This window comes from Falco rusticolus, chromosome 8 (assembly GCF_015220075.1).
Source record: "Falco rusticolus isolate bFalRus1 chromosome 8, bFalRus1.pri, whole genome shotgun sequence".
Taxonomy (NCBI): Eukaryota; Metazoa; Chordata; class Aves; order Falconiformes; family Falconidae; genus Falco; species Falco rusticolus.
In genome coordinates this window covers 47981472-48001387 of record NC_051194.1, presented here as the reverse complement: position 1 = coordinate 48001387, position 19916 = coordinate 47981472, and the positions used below count along the sequence as shown (strand labels likewise).

The window sequence follows — 19916 nt, the reverse complement described above, 5'->3', positions numbered from 1 at the left end:
ATATACCTATTAGCAGGGCACCTTGAACCACTTATAACCAAATTAATTAATCTCTAGACTAGAATAAATGTCTTGTATTCTTTCCACTCCACACTTCTGCATGATTCCCACCTTCAAAATTGCTTTTGATAATTAACCTACTTGAAATAATCTCTCTGTACTTAATTTTACAAATAATGAGAGCATCAAACTACTGCAAGCATATCCAATGTTTTTTAAGCAAATATATCATATAGATTTTATCTTCCGGAATATGACATTCCACTTGTTCAGTAATTTCTTAAAACAAATGCACACTCCACATTTACCATAAGTAAACTCACCTGTGTCTTCTCAGTATCTTGGCACTGTATATGGACAGAAAGATGGGGGGTGTGTGTTAAAATATTTATATAGCCACTACATATAAATAGAGACACACATTTACATATATGTGAGAGTCAGTTGTTGAAAACTGGAGAGAGGTTACAGATTAAAAAAACCTCAGCCTAAATGTCTACACTAAGAGAACCACATTTATATTACATATTCGCCTGCACACTCTCTCTTTCTGAATTGCTGTATGTCTAATTAGACTGTTTTAAACTGTGTTTGTGAGAAATACAGGTGATGTAATATAAACATATTTTAAGATGACTTTTTAGAAGTTCCCTACCAAAGGGAATAGGGATTGAAAGAGGGGCAGAATTTGAAGATTTTGCCCTCTGTGGTGGCATATTTTCCTAAAATTTTATGCAGTTTGCCATTTTCCCACTTACTCTATTGGACTTTCACAATGGAGGCCTTTCTTATAATGTATTAAAAGTAGATATGCATCTTACTGGAAATGTTTTGCTGATAAGATTATTATTACACACGTAAAGAATTAGGCAAACCAGGGTTTAGTAAGCCGAATTTTCTTCTGTGGCACTGGGGAAAAAAACCTGGACACTGCACTTTTGGTGCTTGCACAGTGTTGATACTGTGTTTGGTATCAATAAAGTTACTTTGTTCTAAATCCTGGTATTCTATGATTTGAGGAGTGTTGTTGGTGAAACAAGAGGTAACTTCAGTTTTATTTTAGCATAAGAAAGCACTAATTTAGCTCAAACGTATATATACTGTTGATATATGGTCTTTTAAAAATATATTTTAACTGAAAACAGTTTTGCAAGTTGGGCATTTATGAAAACATTTTAAAAATGGGGGGGTTGTAATTAAAAATACACTAATACCATGTATTTCTTTTACTGGTGTAGACACCCTGTTGGATATATGTGTGGAAAAGCATTTCTGTGTTTGAGTTAGGTTAAATGTAGCTTATGCTGAAACATCACAAGACAGGAAGAGCCAGAATTTTCTCTCACTTCCGATATGTAAATAAGGAGTCAATACCAATACATGGTGACAGATCTTAAGTGTTAGAATATGACACCAGTTCTCTGAAATAACTCCTCATGCATTGTCCTGTCCCATTTGATAATGTGAACTGAATAAATGTTAAGTGAGCTGGGGTGGAGGAACTGTTCTTTATACTGAAGACACAAGTTCAGAAAGTTTGTAGGTTGCTTATGCATCTGAAGACCCTATTCATGAGTTCAGTGTGGATTGACTCAACACCTTACTAGCAAAAATGCTTTGGCACCAAACTGAGGGCTCAGGCCTTTGTGCAACTCTCTCCAATACTGCAGTGAGATAACTGTGACTTGTCCATTGAAAACCATTTTTAGAACCTTATTTTCTAGTATTAAAAATGTATTATCAAGCAATTTGAATTTTTTAAATATTCATCCATATTTACGTATAACTTTGAAACTGAGGGATGAGATCACAGCAGTGAGCTCTATTGCTTGCTGGTGGTGTAGTGTCAGAATTTGTGAAGATCTACTTGGCATACAGTGATATAAATCTGACTTGAAAACTGACTCTCTGCTTCAGGTACAAGAAGGGCCAGAAACTGACTGCTGATGAGCACTTAAAGTTTTTACAAAAGGAGACAAAGCATACTTTGTTCATTCAGAAGGTGTGTGATAAAGATGCTGGCCTCTATGTTGTTCGAGCTAAAAATCTGAACGGCACTATCTCATCAAGTGCCATTCTCGACGTAAAAGGTAACAGGCCACCTATTACAAGAATAGACTGGATAATGCTGTGTGTCATCTATATTAGCATATCACTAATGTACTGGCTATTCACAAAATAAGTACAATATTGACTGCACTGGACTTAATCCTCACATGCCAAGACAACATTGAACTTTTCTTACACTGCATCTTTCACAATCTGTACCAAACCACTTTTATGTCACATGATATATTGCTTGTTTCTTTAATACCAGTATTATGTGCTTATTTTCCTTTCTCACAGTGATGTTGAGATAAAAAAGTTACAAAGATTCTATAATCTGAGGCAGAGTTTTGCTTTCTAAAAATAGTGACATTACAAAGTGTTGGGAGCAGTTTTAATTGTTATAGGTATTAAACGTCAAGATACACCCAGGTAGAGTGCACAGCTAAAGGTGTCTTTTATGATATGCCTTTTTTTCGGAGGGGGTGTGGAAGCTGTTGAAATTTTTTTAAACATTGCATGTGTCATTTCCAACTACGTTTTTCTCATATACGCTTCAAAAAATTTATTTGTAGGCTAAAGCTTTTTAGTAAAGAAATCGTACCATTCATGATTGCACTGGCATAGATCAGATTTCAATCCATCTTATGTCAGCAGATAGTCTTCACAAATGGAAGTTGCATTAGTTCCAATAGAGTTGTGATCTACGCTACAGATTTGACCAGAATCATCAGGATTTGTGTAAGTGGCACCTAGCATACAGTAGACCAAAACTCCCAAATGTTTACAAAATGAAGTATTCCAACATAGCAATCTGCTTGGGTAGATGCTTGTGATACTTTCTCTGCCTTCTTATAAAATTAAAGTTATAAATAGTCCTAATAATCCACTAAATTGCTAGTATAAGACAAGAAAGGTAATAGTTTATGAAATGAGTATTTGTGCATGGTTAAAATGGTTAACACGCTGATTTCAAACAGAATCAACCAAATTTGGCAAAAAGTGTATTTATACCAAAAAAAAAATATTATTTCAATCAAATAAAATTCTCCTGTAACTTCAAAGCAGTAAATCTGAACTAGAATTTTGTTCATCTACATATTGCATTTCATTCTTGACAAGGACAACCACAAATACATTTTTCATTAAAGTAGTAGTTTGCTTAAATATTTGGTAACATTCACGTAACTATACCCATGGAAGATTTCATTCACATATCCTCAAATGTAACTTCATTCTTTAGCTCCAGTACTTGTATTTCTACAGCAAAAAAAAAAAAAATTGACAAACAGCTACATTATTTTTTCCTGCATCTTTGGTTTGCAGCTTTCATATTACAGCTGCGTTGGTATGGAAAAATTATAGAGAGGAAATATTTACTTTCCCTTGCATAACTTGCCGAAATGAAGTAAGCCTGTTACTGTGTAGCATGCTATGAGCAGAATATGTATTGCAAATTGCCGGGGCTCAGTGAGATTGAAGACTCTCATTTAGGTATTTTGGCCCAGTTAACTACAGCTTTATTAAAATTCCTGTAACTTTGAAACAGGAGAAGCTCTCAAGGGAATATAACCTTGGAGCAATACGAGAGGGGGAAGGAGGAGGTGGTGAGCAGATGAGGGAACAAAGTAAATTCTAACTAAAATTGAAATTGCCCTTATGAACAAGTTTCTAAGTCCAGTTGTCTCCCAGAAATGTTCATTTGTAAGAATTCTCTCAGGTACAAAAAACCCTGAAGTGTACTTGCCATTTTACAATAAAGCTAATTTTAATAATTAGTATGATTTTGAATGCTTAAATTTTCATAAAATTCGATGTAGTGGTTTTGTGCCCTTATGACTTTATGATTATTATAAATATACAGCAAATAAACTAGGTGAGCAAGCTGACTTGCATAAGCAGTACATTAAGCAGTGTTGTGGCAAGCACAAAACAAAATGCCTCTCCTATAAGCTGTAAGGTTTTGTCTGCTGCAGAGCTGCCAGTGCTTGATAACTTTACCCTGTTTATAATACTAATTTTCTATTTGAAAATTGAGTCTTCTAGATGATGTCTGCCCTTCAATCCTTGTTTTCTAGTGAGAGTTGCCATCATTCAAAAATTAAAAGTAATCACGGATGTTCTTTTGACATGTTCTAAGTAACTTTATATGTTACTCAAGTAATTGTTTTCAGGCATTTTTTCCCTCAGCACTGAGGAGAAGTATTATGCACGCAGAAAACCCAAGAGTGAAAGCAGAGATGTTTTCTTTCCTCTTCTGCCTTGCCTTGCCAGAATTAGGCCTTTAAATTGAGCTTTAATTGTGGTAAGACTTGTGACAGTAAGTGTCATTGTAGTTCTACAGATGCTGGGCTGAAAGCTGCATCTCTGTTTCAGCTTGTGGATCCTTCATCTTGAAAACTACAGAAAGTTCAGTGCTAGAGTGATCATTGTTCTGTCTTTTTTATATAGCCAGTGTGTGAGTTCAGAGATATGCATTTGACCTTTTTAGTTGGAGGAGACCCATTCGCTGAGCAAAATAACACTGGGATGCGAGTCTCTGTCCAGAAAGCAGGCTAGAGCTAGGATTCCAGCCCTGCTTGGGAAAATTTGTCCCAATCTTATTTGTAGTTCTATCAAAGCAGGAGGAAAAGATGGGGACTTTTCATCATGTCATAGAGCAGGAATTGGAGGTAGCTTGGATTTAGACTTGTAGTTGGATCTGATTGCTTGCTGGCCGTTACAGAAAGACCACTAGCTGTTTATGATAATCAGTTCTACAAGTTAAAAAGGCAACAAACAGATGCAGAGCTACTGCATGAGTGTACAGAGATTATGGGAACAATTTTTTTCCTGCCGTACGTCCAGGCTCTTCAGGTATTACAAGGGAGCAAGCATGCAGAACTTCTCCTGCATATGCATTTGCATTAAATCAGTTTCTGTTAACTTCGTTTAATAGGCTTTAGAACAAGTGGGAGAAATCTGTTAGTTGTTTTACCTGAGATTTGACAGCCAGAATACAAGGCCAGTTTACAAAATTGTTTGAGGTGCAGCTTTGAATCCAAATTGGATTTATTCCATTTTTTATTACTATCTGTAAGAAACCAGCCAGTGATGCAGCCTTTTATTGGAGTTTGGCTTGCATTCGCAGTTCCAAGCATAACATGGAGGACTGTCAGTCTTTCCTCTAAGAGGGAGGAGTTAAAGAGAAGCCTCAGACAGAGTAAATTTTATTCCAACATTTACAAATCTGTGCTGTGTACGCCTATGAACAAGCGTATTCTACCTTTGGTAAAGTTCTGAGTATGTATTATGCTGTGTATGTCTTACCAAGTATACTTATGTTTTAGCCCCTTAGCAGAAAAACATTTAAAATCAATACAGTGCTGATTATTTTTTTCTTCTGAATTATGGTTTAAATAGTTTGTGAAATGACCTTTGTTGCTAAAGTTTGTATTTTCCTTATCTATTTTTCTCCTTTTTCATCATATTTTGAAAGGACTATTGGTAGTTCATATACTGAACAAGGCATAAGAGTAGTTTATCTTAATGGACTTTTTCAAGGCATTGCTATTTGAGACTTGAGTTGGGATTACATGCTCCAGGAAGGCTTTCCAGGTGAGGAAGCTGTATGGACATGATGCCCCTGTTCACTGCTATGATATGGTGTTGAAACAGCACCCGTGCTCAATTTTATTGGCTGGAGAAGGATATTTCTAAGCCAAATCTATCTAGAAAGATGCTAAAGGAAAGCTGCCCTCTGCCTACAAAAATACAGAAGCAGAATGGTAATGAAATGCCAAACTTGGAGAGTTTAACGCTCATTTTCCAGATTGAACCATAAATGACTGTTCTAACTGACAAATTAGGTAACCCAGATTTCAACACAGCCTCACATAAAAAATTAGGTCAGGGGTGATCTTGTCCTCAACTATGCCAAGACAAAATTATTCCACTGGGCAAGGGTTGATTAATGCGGAGTTCTTTGTACACCCCGATTAAAATTATTATGGGTCTAAACCTTATATGGAAGATCCCAATGGATTACCTGGCACCCAGGGAAGTCAGCTGACTTTCTAAGGAGACTGTGCCTCAGTTTAGCTATTCAGTTCAAAAGCAGCTGAAGTGGCTTATGATTTGCTGCTGTGCCAATACATCCACTTCCATTTTTACTCAAACATTATCTGTGCAAAGTAAGCTTCCTACTACTTACTGGATTAAATCCTGGGATTGAGTTCCTACTTAAACATTAAATAAATTCTTTCAAGTTTGACTTGTGAGAAGAAAGTGAGATGCAAATGAATCCAACTTTCAAAATCTAAGTACACTATTACTTTCAAGAGCAGACAAGTTTGGCATTCATGCTATTACTATGTAACAGACACTGTGAAATAAGAAAAGGTCAAAACAAACACCTTGTCACTTTTGAGAGTGTTGTCATTTTTTCATAGTCAGATATTACAGTTATTAAATGCAAAAAGTTATAAATATAAGGCCAGAAATTGCCTTAGCACACCTGTAGATCTTAAATTGTTGAAGCATGTGATCCCTTTCTTTATTAAAACTTTCCTCTGAGAATTTGAACTTCTGCGTAAATTTTAGATTAACTAAACTTTGTTTTGTGCGTATGGTATTGCATCCACTTTAAATCAGAAATAGTTTTAGATGCAATGTTTTTGATGGGTATGTGGATACCAGCCATGTTTTTAATTGCTGTAAGAAACAAGTCTAAAAAAAGGCAGCGAGATTAGAGATACCAGATACACAGCAGGATACTGAGTCTCCTGGATTTAATGCTTTGCTTTGCAAACAAAGGTGTAATCAATGCTGATTACTGCTGTGTTGGTAGACTGGTTTTAAATACCCTTTATTTAAGGACTGTAATGAATGCTCAGAAAAATTTTGCTGGAAAATTCCTGCTGTTTTCTGTTCAGATAATCTTAAAAGAAAGTGACAGGAATGTAGTCTCATGATACATTAATATTTCTCTGAAAGAAAACCACACTCATTCTGTTTCAACAATAGTTTCAGTGTAATGCTTCCCCCCTTGACCCCCCCCCTTTTTTTTACAGTTCATGTTGTGATACTTCAATTTTTCCTTCTATTAACCATACTGTAGAAGCAAGTAATGAATCTATGTATTTTGTATTGTTCTGGTTCTACTTTCTTGTTTTACAGTGCCGAGATCCCTCGTCACAGTCACAGTTTGAACCTATAATTACTACAAGACCCCCAAATGTTTATATCTTCCCGATTGCTCTCTTAAAGCGCAGATCTAAATCTCAATCTCTTTGGCTTTACAACAAAAATATTATACTTAGGCATATTACTAATCTAACCACCCTTCCTCCTTCCCCATATGCAGACACCCATTAAGAAAGTGGTGGAGGTGTATTTACACAAGGTGTGTAAGTTTGGAGGAGAAAGGGATTAATTATTTTAATTTTTCAAAAGAAGCAGCCTGTCTGGGGGCCCATTTGTGAGTCAGTAGGCAAAGGGAGGATGAGGCATTCCTCTGGTTGGCTTTGGATCAGATGTGGCTGGAACTGCAATGGAGAAGGTGGCTTCCTCTCAAAAGACTGGTAAGGTATACCTGTTTCTGGACCTTCTTCTGGAGACTTGCTAGGGTAAGCTAGAAATTCTGTGTGTGTATATATTCTGTGGCTCAAAGGAGCTGTGTCTTTAAGAATTACTGCCCAGACTTCTTTAATGAGGCTACACCATGGTATTTGAGACTGGAGCCCTGGATTATGGATATTTCAGATCAATTGGGTCACAAAACCCACTTTGTATTGCTTAATAAAATTCCTTCTGACTCTTAGGAGCTTCACTGAGACAAAGTCTCTGAACAATAAAGTGCAGTGTCTTAAGCTAGAGCAATGCTGAGCGAATCCAAAGTCTCTGAGCAGCATGGTGTGAATCTCAGTCTACGCTACATCTTTTGAGAAGATCAGGGAGGTTGATAAACTCGCTAATACCACATTTCAAGACATCAGATTGAAAATGACATATCTAGAGTAAATAGATTAAGAATAACTGTGAAGCAAAGTAATAAGAAATGACTGCTGAAAACAATTTGGCTTGGTCTGGTACTTACTGGTATATGAGAGAGACTTGGGGCAGGGGTGAATGCTCTGTGATAAAGCCAGATGCAGGTGTTTTTTCCATCTGCAGACTGCTGAGGTTTCCTTTCTGGTTCCACAGTTTGCAGCAAAAATCTACTGGTTCCTACAAGTAACTCACATAATATTTAATATTTGACCAACTTCTTACCTGAAACCATCGGAGTGGGGATTTCAGTATCACTGACTACGTGAAATGTTTTTCACCACAATGCAGGAAAAAAGATCTGTTCCTTCTAACCTTTGTGGTCCATAGGATGTCCAGCCAAGAAATAATTTTTAAATGGCAAGTTGTCTTAGCTTATTCTGACAAGTCATGTTGATACAATGGGAAAACCATTGGTGAAATATAATCATCCATTGTATTTTGAAGGTTGCTGTCAGAAGAGGAACTCTCCTTTTGCAGCATATTTTGTTGCACTGTTGAGTTCTAACCTGTGTCTTTCACATTTCCCTTTGCTCTCTACAAACTGGTAATTTTAATTTTTATGTTCTGCTGACTTACTGATACAAAATCAAGATGTGGTCTGATCATTATCACCATTCCATTCAGATTATTATTATTTTCATTTTTTTTTAAATGACAAAAACCATCCTGGTATGAGATGCAGCCTGACTTCACAAGGTAATACAAACCACACAAGTATTTGAATCCAGCCAAAAAAATCATAAGGAGTGGCTGATGGCCACTTAACGTTTTCCACCAATACAAGCTAATCATGCATTGTTTGTGACTTACTGTCAGCCGCCTGCAAAGAAGAGCCAGGACTTGGTTTTTTCACTTGAAGTGAAGCTGTAGATCCCAAATGTCTGTGCTTCAGGTGCATGCAGTGCAATGGTGGTGACAGCTTGCATGTGCTAACTTTCAACAGTTAAGAACTGAGTTGTTTGAGCTGCTGGAATTGGCTAATGGAGACCTTAGCTTAGCAAGAGTATGAGAGAGTAAAACTCATATTTCTGCTTTCTGTTGTGGCCTCAGTCCTACAGTAAATGGGAAGTATGTAAAAGCAGCTAAGCTTGAAAGCTTGTTGCAAGTTAGAGCTCACCTAAGCAGTGGATTTATTAATACAGTGGGTGAAAACATCTGCATCACCATGCTGACAGTTCCACAGTTCCACATATTGGGCAAAAATAGCCATGGGCTCAATACATTTAGGTTTAGAAGTTGCTGGGCACTTTTGTGAGATACACTGATTTTTGTTTCACAATAGCATAAAGAAAAAAAAAATCATCCTAAATGAATGGAGTAGTGCTGGCATAGTTGAGAGCAGCTTCACGCTCTGTTATTTATCACACATTTCAGTAATTAGAAATTAGAAAATCAGAAATTAGAATTCTTAGAAATTTCCATTTCTAAGAAGGCTGGTGATTACTGTTAAATACTTTTGACACATGGTACAATTCATAGTAAAGAGGAACAAGACTTTCTTTATGTGATAGGAATGCGAAATGCTCATTTTTGTTGTAGTATATGCCTCTGTGTGTGCTTCCCTGTGTTAGCATCTTCTGCTTTGGATTCCCTGTGTCAAGAATACTTAGTCTGAGTTCTGAGGTTGTCATCTTTTTTGCTGTGGCCCTGGAGGTGGAATGTAAGTGGAACTTCAGGTAGTAAGTAATACAGTGATCCAGTAAATCCAGATTTACAGCTCATTAAGTTGTATGTCACATGAAGCAATGCTTTGATTCAGTGCAAACGGATGCTGATGTATTTGTATTAGCTAGGCCTTGTACTGGCTCAGGTGTCATCTGTCCTCCCGCAGCTGGCACGAAGCCAGCACAAACTGAATCTCACGTGCTCTGATTGTTGAAGTAGAAATGCAATTACTAGCCCATCCTTGATCTGAATCAGATTTGTACTGGATGATCTGATAGTACATCGTTTCAGTATTAATGATGGCCAAAATAATGATCTTGATCAAAGTGGTACAGAGGCCATATTCTGGCCCTCATCCTTGTTGCAAATATAGATAAATCTTTTTTTTTAATTTTTTCAATAACTTTTTTTGAGTAGAAGGATAGGGGGAAAAAAGTGAAGAAAGAGCATGACGTACATCAAGGCACTAAATGCAAAAGTTTGTTCTCTTGAATATGTCACTTTACGTTTGTGTGGAATATTTACTCTTCCACCTTTCTCTGAAACACAATCCACGCAGACTTGCCTACTACCTACACAAAGGACATGATTCTTCAGTATTACCGTGGAACTAATATTACTGTACCGATGCATGAAATTCTTGGATGCTTAATATCCATGCATTTCAACAGACTTTATAGTATATAGATAAATTATGTCTGTCTACTAACTGTCTAGCAAACAAGTTATCCTGAGTTCCAGGCATCCATAAAGGTTCCTTGTCATGCAATGTGGTGAACTTTATAATTATGAGAGTGGATTTTTTTTTCAGTTGTTTTAGTTGTGTTTTTTTTAAATACAGTGAATAATTTTTTTCCAGTACAAGGAAAGCACCCACACTTCATACAAAAATTTGGACATACAACTCTACAAGAAGGAGAAGATTTAATCCTGCATTGCACTATACATGGAAATCCCAAACCACATGTCTGCTGGACAAAGGATGATAACCAAGTGGTATCTGGAGACATTAGTGTATGTTCTAATGTTCTTGAATATTTATTGAGAGCAAGGTATTTTGCTTTATGCTACTAATAATCCCCTATGTGCATTCTATTGTTTTACAGATTGAGAAATTAGGAGATACCTATTACCTTTTAAAAAGAAATGTGGTCCTTGCTGATACTGGGAAATATATCTGTGTTGCCAGCAATGAAATTGGAAAAGCACGCTGTTCTGCTTTCGTAACAGTGATAGGTGATTCATCCTGCCAGCTGCATTGCATGTTTTTTAGGCATGTTGTTGCCATATTAAAGGAGTACCTTGTTTCCACTAATGCACATTTTGTTTCAGAGAAAAATAAAACCCCAGAAATTTCTGCTGTAACTCAGGCTAAGTCAGAATGGGAAGATGGATACTTTTCAGAAGAAGTGACTGTCACCACAACTGAGCTAGTACAAGCCCATGACATACATTGTGTGCAAGATCAAAGGCCAGTGGCTAAACATCTCCCAGTAAGGTAATTTACAGCTTACTCTGTGCTGTGTCTTGTAACATTCCAAGTGCTATAAGTACCTTAATTTAGAAAGCACACATCACTCTTCCTAATCCTATGAATTTTTGCATAATGTAAATTAAATGCATGTATGACTATCTTTTACACTTAATTCTTCATCAGAAGATACGCAGTTCTGTTAGATGAAAAAAACCTTGTAATACAGTAGAAAATGCAATTTGTGCAATAAAGTATTTAGTGAAATATTTTTTTTTAAATCTAGGTATCTTAATCTAGATATTAAAGTAAGACTGAATAGCTCAAACATAGAAAGTATTCCAGAAGTTCAAACTGGTAGAACTACATGAACATGAAGTTTTAGTAACATTATATGTAAACAAAGTTTTCTAATAGGCAGGCATTTTATTTAGAAGAGTAAGTAGCAGTCCTAATAGCACAGGAACAGTCATTGTTTATTAACTGATTAAGGATGAAAAAACTTCCCACTGCAATTTCAGAAGACTAAATGAGAAACATGAAGTCAGTAGTCCTTGTGGTGACTTGTTGTGCAGGGTTAAATCTTGCCTCCTGCATTTAGGCTATGATAGCCTACTCAGATTTATGGTGCTAGAACTGCCTGTCTTTTGTTGAGTAATATATTTGGGCATGAGAGAGTTTTTATACCCTGTGACTGTTACAGATCTGGTTTACTATAAGTTCACCGTTTACTGGAAGACTCAGACAAGATGAGGCTATGTAGGGATGTAGGTGGGGTTTAGGAAGATGTTGTGGACATAAAAATAAGACTTGTCATCAAAAGTTTTCAATAGAAAATACCTGAACAATTCTATTGATAAAATCCATTACACAACTCTGAAATGGGGAAGACTGTTTTATGGTGAAAACTGGTTTCATGATGATACAGTAAAATAGCTTTCTTTCTAGAAAGTATGTGGAGCAATGTAATGGACTAGAGACTCCAGGAATCTCATGGCTTTAAAGAAGTGATTGTTAATGTGACCTGGGAAAGTGGTTGAGAATCTGTGGGATTGCTGTCAGGCTAGTCTTTCACAGTCTGCTCAAAATGTTTACACTAGTCACATAAAAATGTATTTGTTGCTTAAAAGTGTCTGAATATTTTCTGAACTTTTCATACATAGTGAATTCTATGGCAAAAACCCATAGAAAAAAAGAAAGAGCAGTGTTCTTTTGTCTTTATGTTCTTGAGGTTTGTCTGTCTAGATGTAGAACAACATGTAAAAGGGAAGGAAAATTATCATGTATGTTGATTCAAAAACTGTATTTAATCATAAACTGCCTGCACACTTTCCTTCATGTCCAGCTGATCAAGCATTGATCCCATATATTTTGTTCAGGTTTTTTCTGTATTGCTGTGAGATGACAGATATTCCAAAGCAAAAAAATCAAATGCAAGAAGACATTAGTTTTACTTAGGACAAGTAGAGAATTCAGTATGATTAAAACATATAGATCATACAGAAAGGTCAATTTTCTCCTCATTTTTCTCATCTCTTCTGCTCTTTATAACTAAAGTACCCTCTGGTTATTTGTTACTGTCAGTAAGATGAGTTTTAGGATGCTTTATGTTCTGTCTGGAATTACTCTTTATTTGATGTCTAATCTTACATTGTCTCAAGACTACAGAGAACAGTCTATGCCAACCACCACATTGTCGCTTACGAAAGGGGATGCTGCAGCTGCCACCATTAAAAATATTGGCAATATTAACTGACTGTTTTAATACAGGTTTAAAGAGAAACTGTGGCTTCAAGGAGTGTATCTTGAACTTGAGAGACTACAAGAGATTAACTTCAATGTGGTACGTGCTCCAGTTCTTCCACCTGCTGCAGAGGATCGGAAGATGGACTAATTGCGAGATGCCCAGTTGGCGAATGTGTTCATGTTGTTTGCTGTGTCCATTAGTAGGTATTGGCCATGGGTGAGAAGATGAATCTTTGAGTGCTGTTCAATTTATATGTAGGTTACAATTTATATTTTTTCTTTATAAATAAATCATTAATAAAATTCACTTGTGCACAGCATTTATTAGACAGTGACTTCTAATTTCTTGTAGTTTTGTTATGGTTTGTTTGACAAATCTAATAGAAGGTGATGATGGAAAAGAGAGATATTAGCCTTTAAAATTACAGATCTTGTTAGTGATTCATCAGTACCCACTGTTTTATTCTTGTACAAATTCCATCAACACCATCAATTCCATCAGCAGTTCTTCCCACTAGCTTATATAGAAAATTCAGACACAAACAAATGAGGGCTTAAAATGAGTTTGTAACTACAGAATTCTCCAGTTTACTAAATAACAGTGTTCATTACCTTATTTCTGACAGCTTTAGAGGTATTTTGAGGAGACATGGCATCAAAAGGAGTGGTTACTAATAATAGTAAATCCTGTCTAATGCATGCTTAGTACAAAGAATGTCTTCACGGAAGAGAGAGTTTCTTTAAGACAATGTGATGTTGCTTCTGCTTTCAGGCCTGGATTAGTGTGACAAAGCAGTCCATTTCCAGTTGATGCAAGTCATTACAGCCCATGTAATCCAAGGAGCAGACTATGTAGTGATATCCACGCTACTTTCAGAGCACATCCTTAGTTTACCTAAGGATTTCCCAATGATAGAACTCTTCAAGACCCACAGAACCCATTCAAGGTACAAAGAAAACCTGAACTGAAATAGAATCTTTTGGATTGTAGGGCAGTCATAGCAATATGATGAAATTTTTGTCTCCGTGTCTTGAATTCAGAGTCTAGGTGTCTTTTTCACTTCACTGCAAAGCTCCTTGCAGAGAAAGAGGAGGATTTTCATAGTGTCATCTATTTGCAGCATTGAAAAAAATAGTTCAGAAAAAGCTCCATTTGGGGTGGCTCTTTGACTGGCACAATAACCAACAGAACATCTAGTTAGACTTGGAAATAACTGTTCTTCAGCTTGCTCCTTCTGATTCAGATTTTCAAAGTCCTGCGTAGCAAATGATTCATGCTACTTAGACTTCAGTTTTAGTGCACCGCATATGGCTTGGCCACTACCACGGGTACATGTGTATTGTGCAACTGCCTATTGTGCAACATTTTGTCATTCTTTATAGACACATTGGTTAGGCCTACACTGGGTTTGTATTCCACAGCAATGCACTCTCACTTCTCACATAGAGCAGACAGGGGTTTAAGCCGTGCTGCATCTTTGGGCTGCATCCAGGTAGTTGTCATCTGTGCAAAACTGGAACTGAAATTGAGAGTTACTTAAATAATAATACCAAAACATTAAGCATTTGTCCCCAGCAAGGTGCAGGTTGGCTGGTAGAAACTTAAATTTATCTCTAAATTAAAGTAAATGCATAGAGAGGAAATGAGCTGAAAAAAAATGTCATGTACATGTCTTCACCTGATCACATAAGTCACTTGCTTGACATTATGGAAAAGTCAATGGCATCCTGCCCACAGAAGAGTCAGAAGGCTGTGTATATGTGCACATAAATATAGTAGCTGAGGACTGAGGTTCATGATCTGCTTATTTACCCTCTCGCTCTCAGTTTTTTCCAAAATGGAACGGAAAAAATATCAAATATTTTGTGGACTCCATAAAATCACCTTTCTGCTGACTTTGTACATGTTGTTTAAATTTAAAGATTTCAGAGACAATGTCACAGAAAATGTTGTTTCTAACTGCAGTCACATTCATAGAACTGACAAAGTAAGTATCAGACAATCCCCCCCACCAAAGTAAAAAAATCTCTAAAATGTATGTTCTTGTATCAGCTGGAATCTGTAAGTATGGCATATAAGATTTTCTATTTAAAAATCCTTTCTGTAAAAATAGAAGTGTAGAATTCAATGCCTGCTGATCTTGATTCCTCAGCAAATTGAAGGCATTAGGGGTTCTTGCTTTTCCTCTTGATTGTCAACCTGTAAGAACAACTTGAACTTTAATATTTGAGGTGGGCTTTTTTTCCCTCTTGATTCACCAAACACAGCTTTACTTAAAAAAAAAAAAAAAATACACAAATGTGTTAATGCTTTTCTAAATAATAGATGAAGCAAAACAGAAACCTGTATGTCTGTTCTTACTTATGGTTTTCTTACAAAATAGTTGAAAATGGTATTTATAAACAGATAAACAACAAAACCCAACAACAACCTTCTTTAGCCAATGAGGAACACAGCTGTTGTTCCATGTGTTCCCAGGGAATGGTTCCATTCTGAAATGTGGTGAGTATATTTGTCTTTTCATTTTATAAGTCGTAGATACCTAAGAATTTGTTAAAAGGTCTGCAAAATTTGATGGAATGTATGTATCTATTAAATTCTAAGGACTATGTCAATGTTGGTTAAAATTTGTCCCCAGTATTATGATATTAATTATTGTTTTGTGGAAGGAAGTGGAACAGTTAGAAACACATTCTTTACTCAGGATCCAGGTTTTGTTAATAGGGCCATGGTTTCTAAGGTGAGGTGCTGAGTGAGTAATGTTTTTATTCGTTTCTTTTTCCACATACATAAATGTGCAGGGATGATGTATAAAGAAATAATATACAAGGAAAACTTGGGAAAAGTGATGTCTCTAAATCTCTTCCTTAGATATTTCCAAGGAGATGATATGAGTGATAACTATCAACATGAAGTTAGTGAATATGAACCCTGATAACTATTCTGCACCCGTTCAGATCTAGTCACAATTCCCAGTAAATTGTTCATATGTGGAATAGCTAAAGTTGTTTCAGAAATTGCTTAATGCCTTAGTTATCTTTTCTGCTTTGGGAGCAACTGGTAGTGCCTTCTTCAGTAACAAACAATTTTCTGCAAGCAAGTTTTAGTTTGTATTGAAAAAGATTAATATATCTTGCATAATCAGCTGCAATAGCTCAGATAAGAGACGTTAGTGTTTGAAAATGCTGCGGTTTCTCAGAAGACAGCAGCAGCACACAAGTGTGGATATTCTTGTGAATATAATGCATTTTATAGCTTTTATTTAAGGTTCTAAAGGTTTCATTACAAATTACTGTTTATAGTGTTTGCAGAGAAGGGGGAGTTGATGAAGGTGGTGGAAATGCTTTTTAATTTCAGTCAGGATTTAATGGTTTAACAGTTAATAATTCTTTAGATATTTCTAAGTTTAAAGAAAAGTGGGTGGGAGGAGGGAAAGCAAAACTTTTTTTCAAAAGTAGACTTTAGAAAACTGGAAATTCAGCAAGGATATAATACCAGAATATGTTTTGGGTTGTGTTTTGTCAGTTCTGTAAAGTTTTAGGATGGCATCTTTACCAGTGAGAAGTTTTATTTAAAGTGATCAAATTATTTATTTCATTACTCCCTTGGTTCTGCATATTTGGTTAGGAGAAAGTGCAAAATGAAAATAGCATATGAGAGGAGATATAACAGACATTGTATAGGAAAGAACAGGACAAAATGCAGGGAGTGAGGGAAAATGGAAGTGAGGAAGGAAATGCGAGAGAGACATTCTTTCGCAGTTTGCAAATTAGCATGTGTAGATAGATCTAGAGACTAGGAAAGAAAGGGTTTATGCTATATTGGCTGTGCAGCTACAGCACATAGTATATGACTACTGTTTGACAAATAATGAAAAAATGTTTTTTAAAGAAACAAATCAGGAAATTCTGCTTTGAAAAAGCACATTGAAAATGTGCCTAAATGGCAGTTTGAAACTTTCAGTGTTCAAGAAACAATGAATCTATCTTTAAGCTCTGACTAGAGTCTTCAGCTTTCAAGGCATCTTCATATGGGCCTACTTAAGTAATTGTTACTTTTGTGCAACTCCACTCATCAAGTTGATAGCATTATTGGAATTAATCGAAGTGAATCACATACAAAGAGGTTGCTGGTACCCACACCACAATGTTGCATTGTGTTGAAGATTATCTGCTGTTTCTTAAATGTATTGTTGGTATATGATGTGATATGTGTACTATAGTAATGTTGGCAATGTATATACTTCAGTAGCAGACTGAAGCAAATGCTGAAATTTCCATAATAATCACCAATTTGTATGTCTGCCTGAAAAAAATGTCTTTGTCATTATCTGGATCTGACTTTTTTTGATCTTAGAGCAAAGAAATAATACTGGTTTTACCAGCAGTGTCTTTGCTGCACAATAATAGGACTGAAATCATCCTTCTTTTTATTGTGGCTACACTGTGTGACTAAACATGTAGAAATCACACTGGGCTCATAGTCACTCTTAGCAGAAGACATGTGATGCAAGTAATTTGTATTTCCTTGAGAAATACTGCACTGTTCAATTCCATTTCTGAATTCCCCAGCAAAAGAAAAAGTTGAGAAGGTACAAATTTCTGTTGGAAGTAGATTTAATAGTGATCAAAAGCAAATGTAAAACTTCTGAAAAAAAATAAGTGGGAAGGAACATACATTTAAAAATACAATATATTTGCTTTATGTATTTGAATGCAGCAACATTTTTCCTTGTAACTTTCTATTGTTGTCACCAACTGTTGTTAACTTGATTGAAATAGAAAAATTTGAACTTCTAGCCATCTCATAACTTGAAAAGTGACAGTTTGCACATTTCTGTCAATTAGAAATTATCACATGTTCATAAACTTTTTCATTGTTCATTTGACTTAGACGTCATCATTAAGCTAGCTGTGTGTGAGCTGCAGATACTAGCCTGTGTTCTTTCTCCAAGTTTAATTTTTCACTGAATATTGGAGTGTTCAACCACAGAATAAAACAGGCATCTGCCAATTTAGTAAGTCTCTATTTAGAAGCAGAAAACAGATACCTTTTTCATAGATCTCTTTGGACATTTTGTGTCTTTTAGTAGAAGCTAACTTGTTCTCTACGCTAATGCGTAGAGTTGTATTTGTTATTATACTCTTATACAGAGAGAGGTCTGACATCTGTTCACAACAAAGAGTTAAAAATTAGCCGTAGTACTCTGACTTTCAAACTCTGTGAGAGTTCAGATAGTACTAGTGTAGAGACTGTTCTAATTTCTGTTGCTGTTGTAACTGCTGCATGCCAAGAATAGCCATAAAGTTGGTATCTTATGGGATGGATAAATTAAGGGCAAATCAAATTTCTGAAGTTATTTTATGAGATCACAGCAATATGTCCTTTCTCATTTATTTCAGATCTGCAAACTATAATATAGTATCCCCTTGCATGAATCATAGTGGTGGTATTCTCTCTTCTTGGCGTTATCTGGAGCTCATGCTGGAGGTTTCCTTCAGGTTGTTTCCAGATGCAAGTGCAGCTGATAGTACAAAACTCCAACCTGTGTTTACTTCTCTAGGTATCCTCTGGGAGATCCTTTTCAATGTGGATCTTGGTAATAGCAGACTGAAGTCCTCCATTTACCAGAAAAGATAAGCGCATGCTTGACTTCAAGCACCTCAGTAGTCTTATGAGCTAGTTATGTGCTCAAAGAGTTTGCTAGGCATCCATTATATATATATATTCCATTTCTTAGGGAAGGGAAAGGATATTTAGGTAAGAAGGTGTCGATAGAAACAGGCAGATGTGGTGTGGCAAAACATGTTCCATTCCAGCTATAAATGAGAGTAGCATTCTAATGCTGAATTGCAACCTGCTCTAGAAGAACCTGCTTTAGCAGGGGGTTGGACTAGATGATCTCCAGAGGTCCCTTCCAACCCTGAACATTCTGTGATTCTGAACTCTGGCCTCTGTTTCAGAGGTAACCAATCTAATGGTACAATTAGCTGCATAGAGTGAGGAAGCTGGGCTAGTGGAAGTTCACAAACTAATATGCTGTTCTGTGGATGATTAACTCTGTGATCTTCACAAGGACTCCACAGGTCTAGAAAAAGGTCATTAGACTTCTGATTTTTTTAGAAATTACAGTAGTTGTCCGTGTTAATTTACTCTCATAAAATTTGTATTTCTGCACTTTGTATGGTACTGGTTTTAAGATTTACTGCTTGGAACATCCAACAGAAAAATTGTGAAGGAAAAAAAAGCCAGCAGAGTGCCAAATCTATATATTACCAAATACAATTCTAGAATTCAAAGGTACGGGGAAAAAAAAAGCGCAGTGTATTCTAATAGTGTTTGGCCACATGTCTGAGCTCAGCTTACTTATTTAGTCTTGTGATTGACAGATGCATTTGGTAGCTTCTTGGATGTTTTGTAATGAAAGAAAGGCTGAATCTCACTGATATGACTACTTCTGAGTTGTCCATATAAAACACTTCTTCATTACTTTCTTCAACTTCTGCTTATGACTTGGGAAATTTGCAATGGCTTGTAAACTACACAGTATAAATGAAATTGAACTATAAATCAAAAACTTTGGAACAGATGATGTCTCCTCAGTGAATCCCTTTTGTGCTTCCAAAATTAGCATTGTCAATCAAACCAACAGGTGGTGTATGGTTACACAGAGTGGATCCCCTCTCACAAGACACTTTCTTTTAGGAAGCCAATCAGAACTGGCACTGACATGATGAGGCAGACCTGTCAGCAGAGCTGGGGTATATAAAGCAAAACAACTATGTTAGCACTTCTGAGCAGTCGTGCATTCCCCGCCTCGCCTCGGGTGTAGGGATTGCAAAAAAACAAAACTACACTGTCAAGACTGTGTAGTTTTGTTTTTATGATTAGAGGCTCTACAATTCTCATGCTGGGATTGACTGAAAAAATCTTACTCTGGATAAGGACGTCGTTCAA

General features: G+C 36.3%; 1 protein-coding gene across 2 annotated transcripts in view; it reads left to right on the top strand.

The window, feature by feature from the left end:
* Positions 1 to 13135, top strand: part of CCDC141 (coiled-coil domain containing 141) — a 97620-nt gene extending 84485 nt beyond the window's left edge. For both annotated transcript variants that reach the window (XM_037398036.1, XM_037398037.1), the window contains 5 exons: positions 1918 to 2090; positions 10601 to 10755; positions 10848 to 10977; positions 11074 to 11239; positions 12983 to 13135. In XM_037398036.1, coding sequence (XP_037253933.1) covers positions 1918 to 2090; positions 10601 to 10755; positions 10848 to 10977; positions 11074 to 11239; positions 12983 to 13106 — 748 coding nt within the window. In that variant the 3' untranslated portion in view covers positions 13107 to 13135. The remainder of the gene's footprint in view (positions 1 to 1917; positions 2091 to 10600; positions 10756 to 10847; positions 10978 to 11073; positions 11240 to 12982) is intronic.
* The last annotated feature ends 6781 nt before the right edge of the window (positions 13136 to 19916 follow it).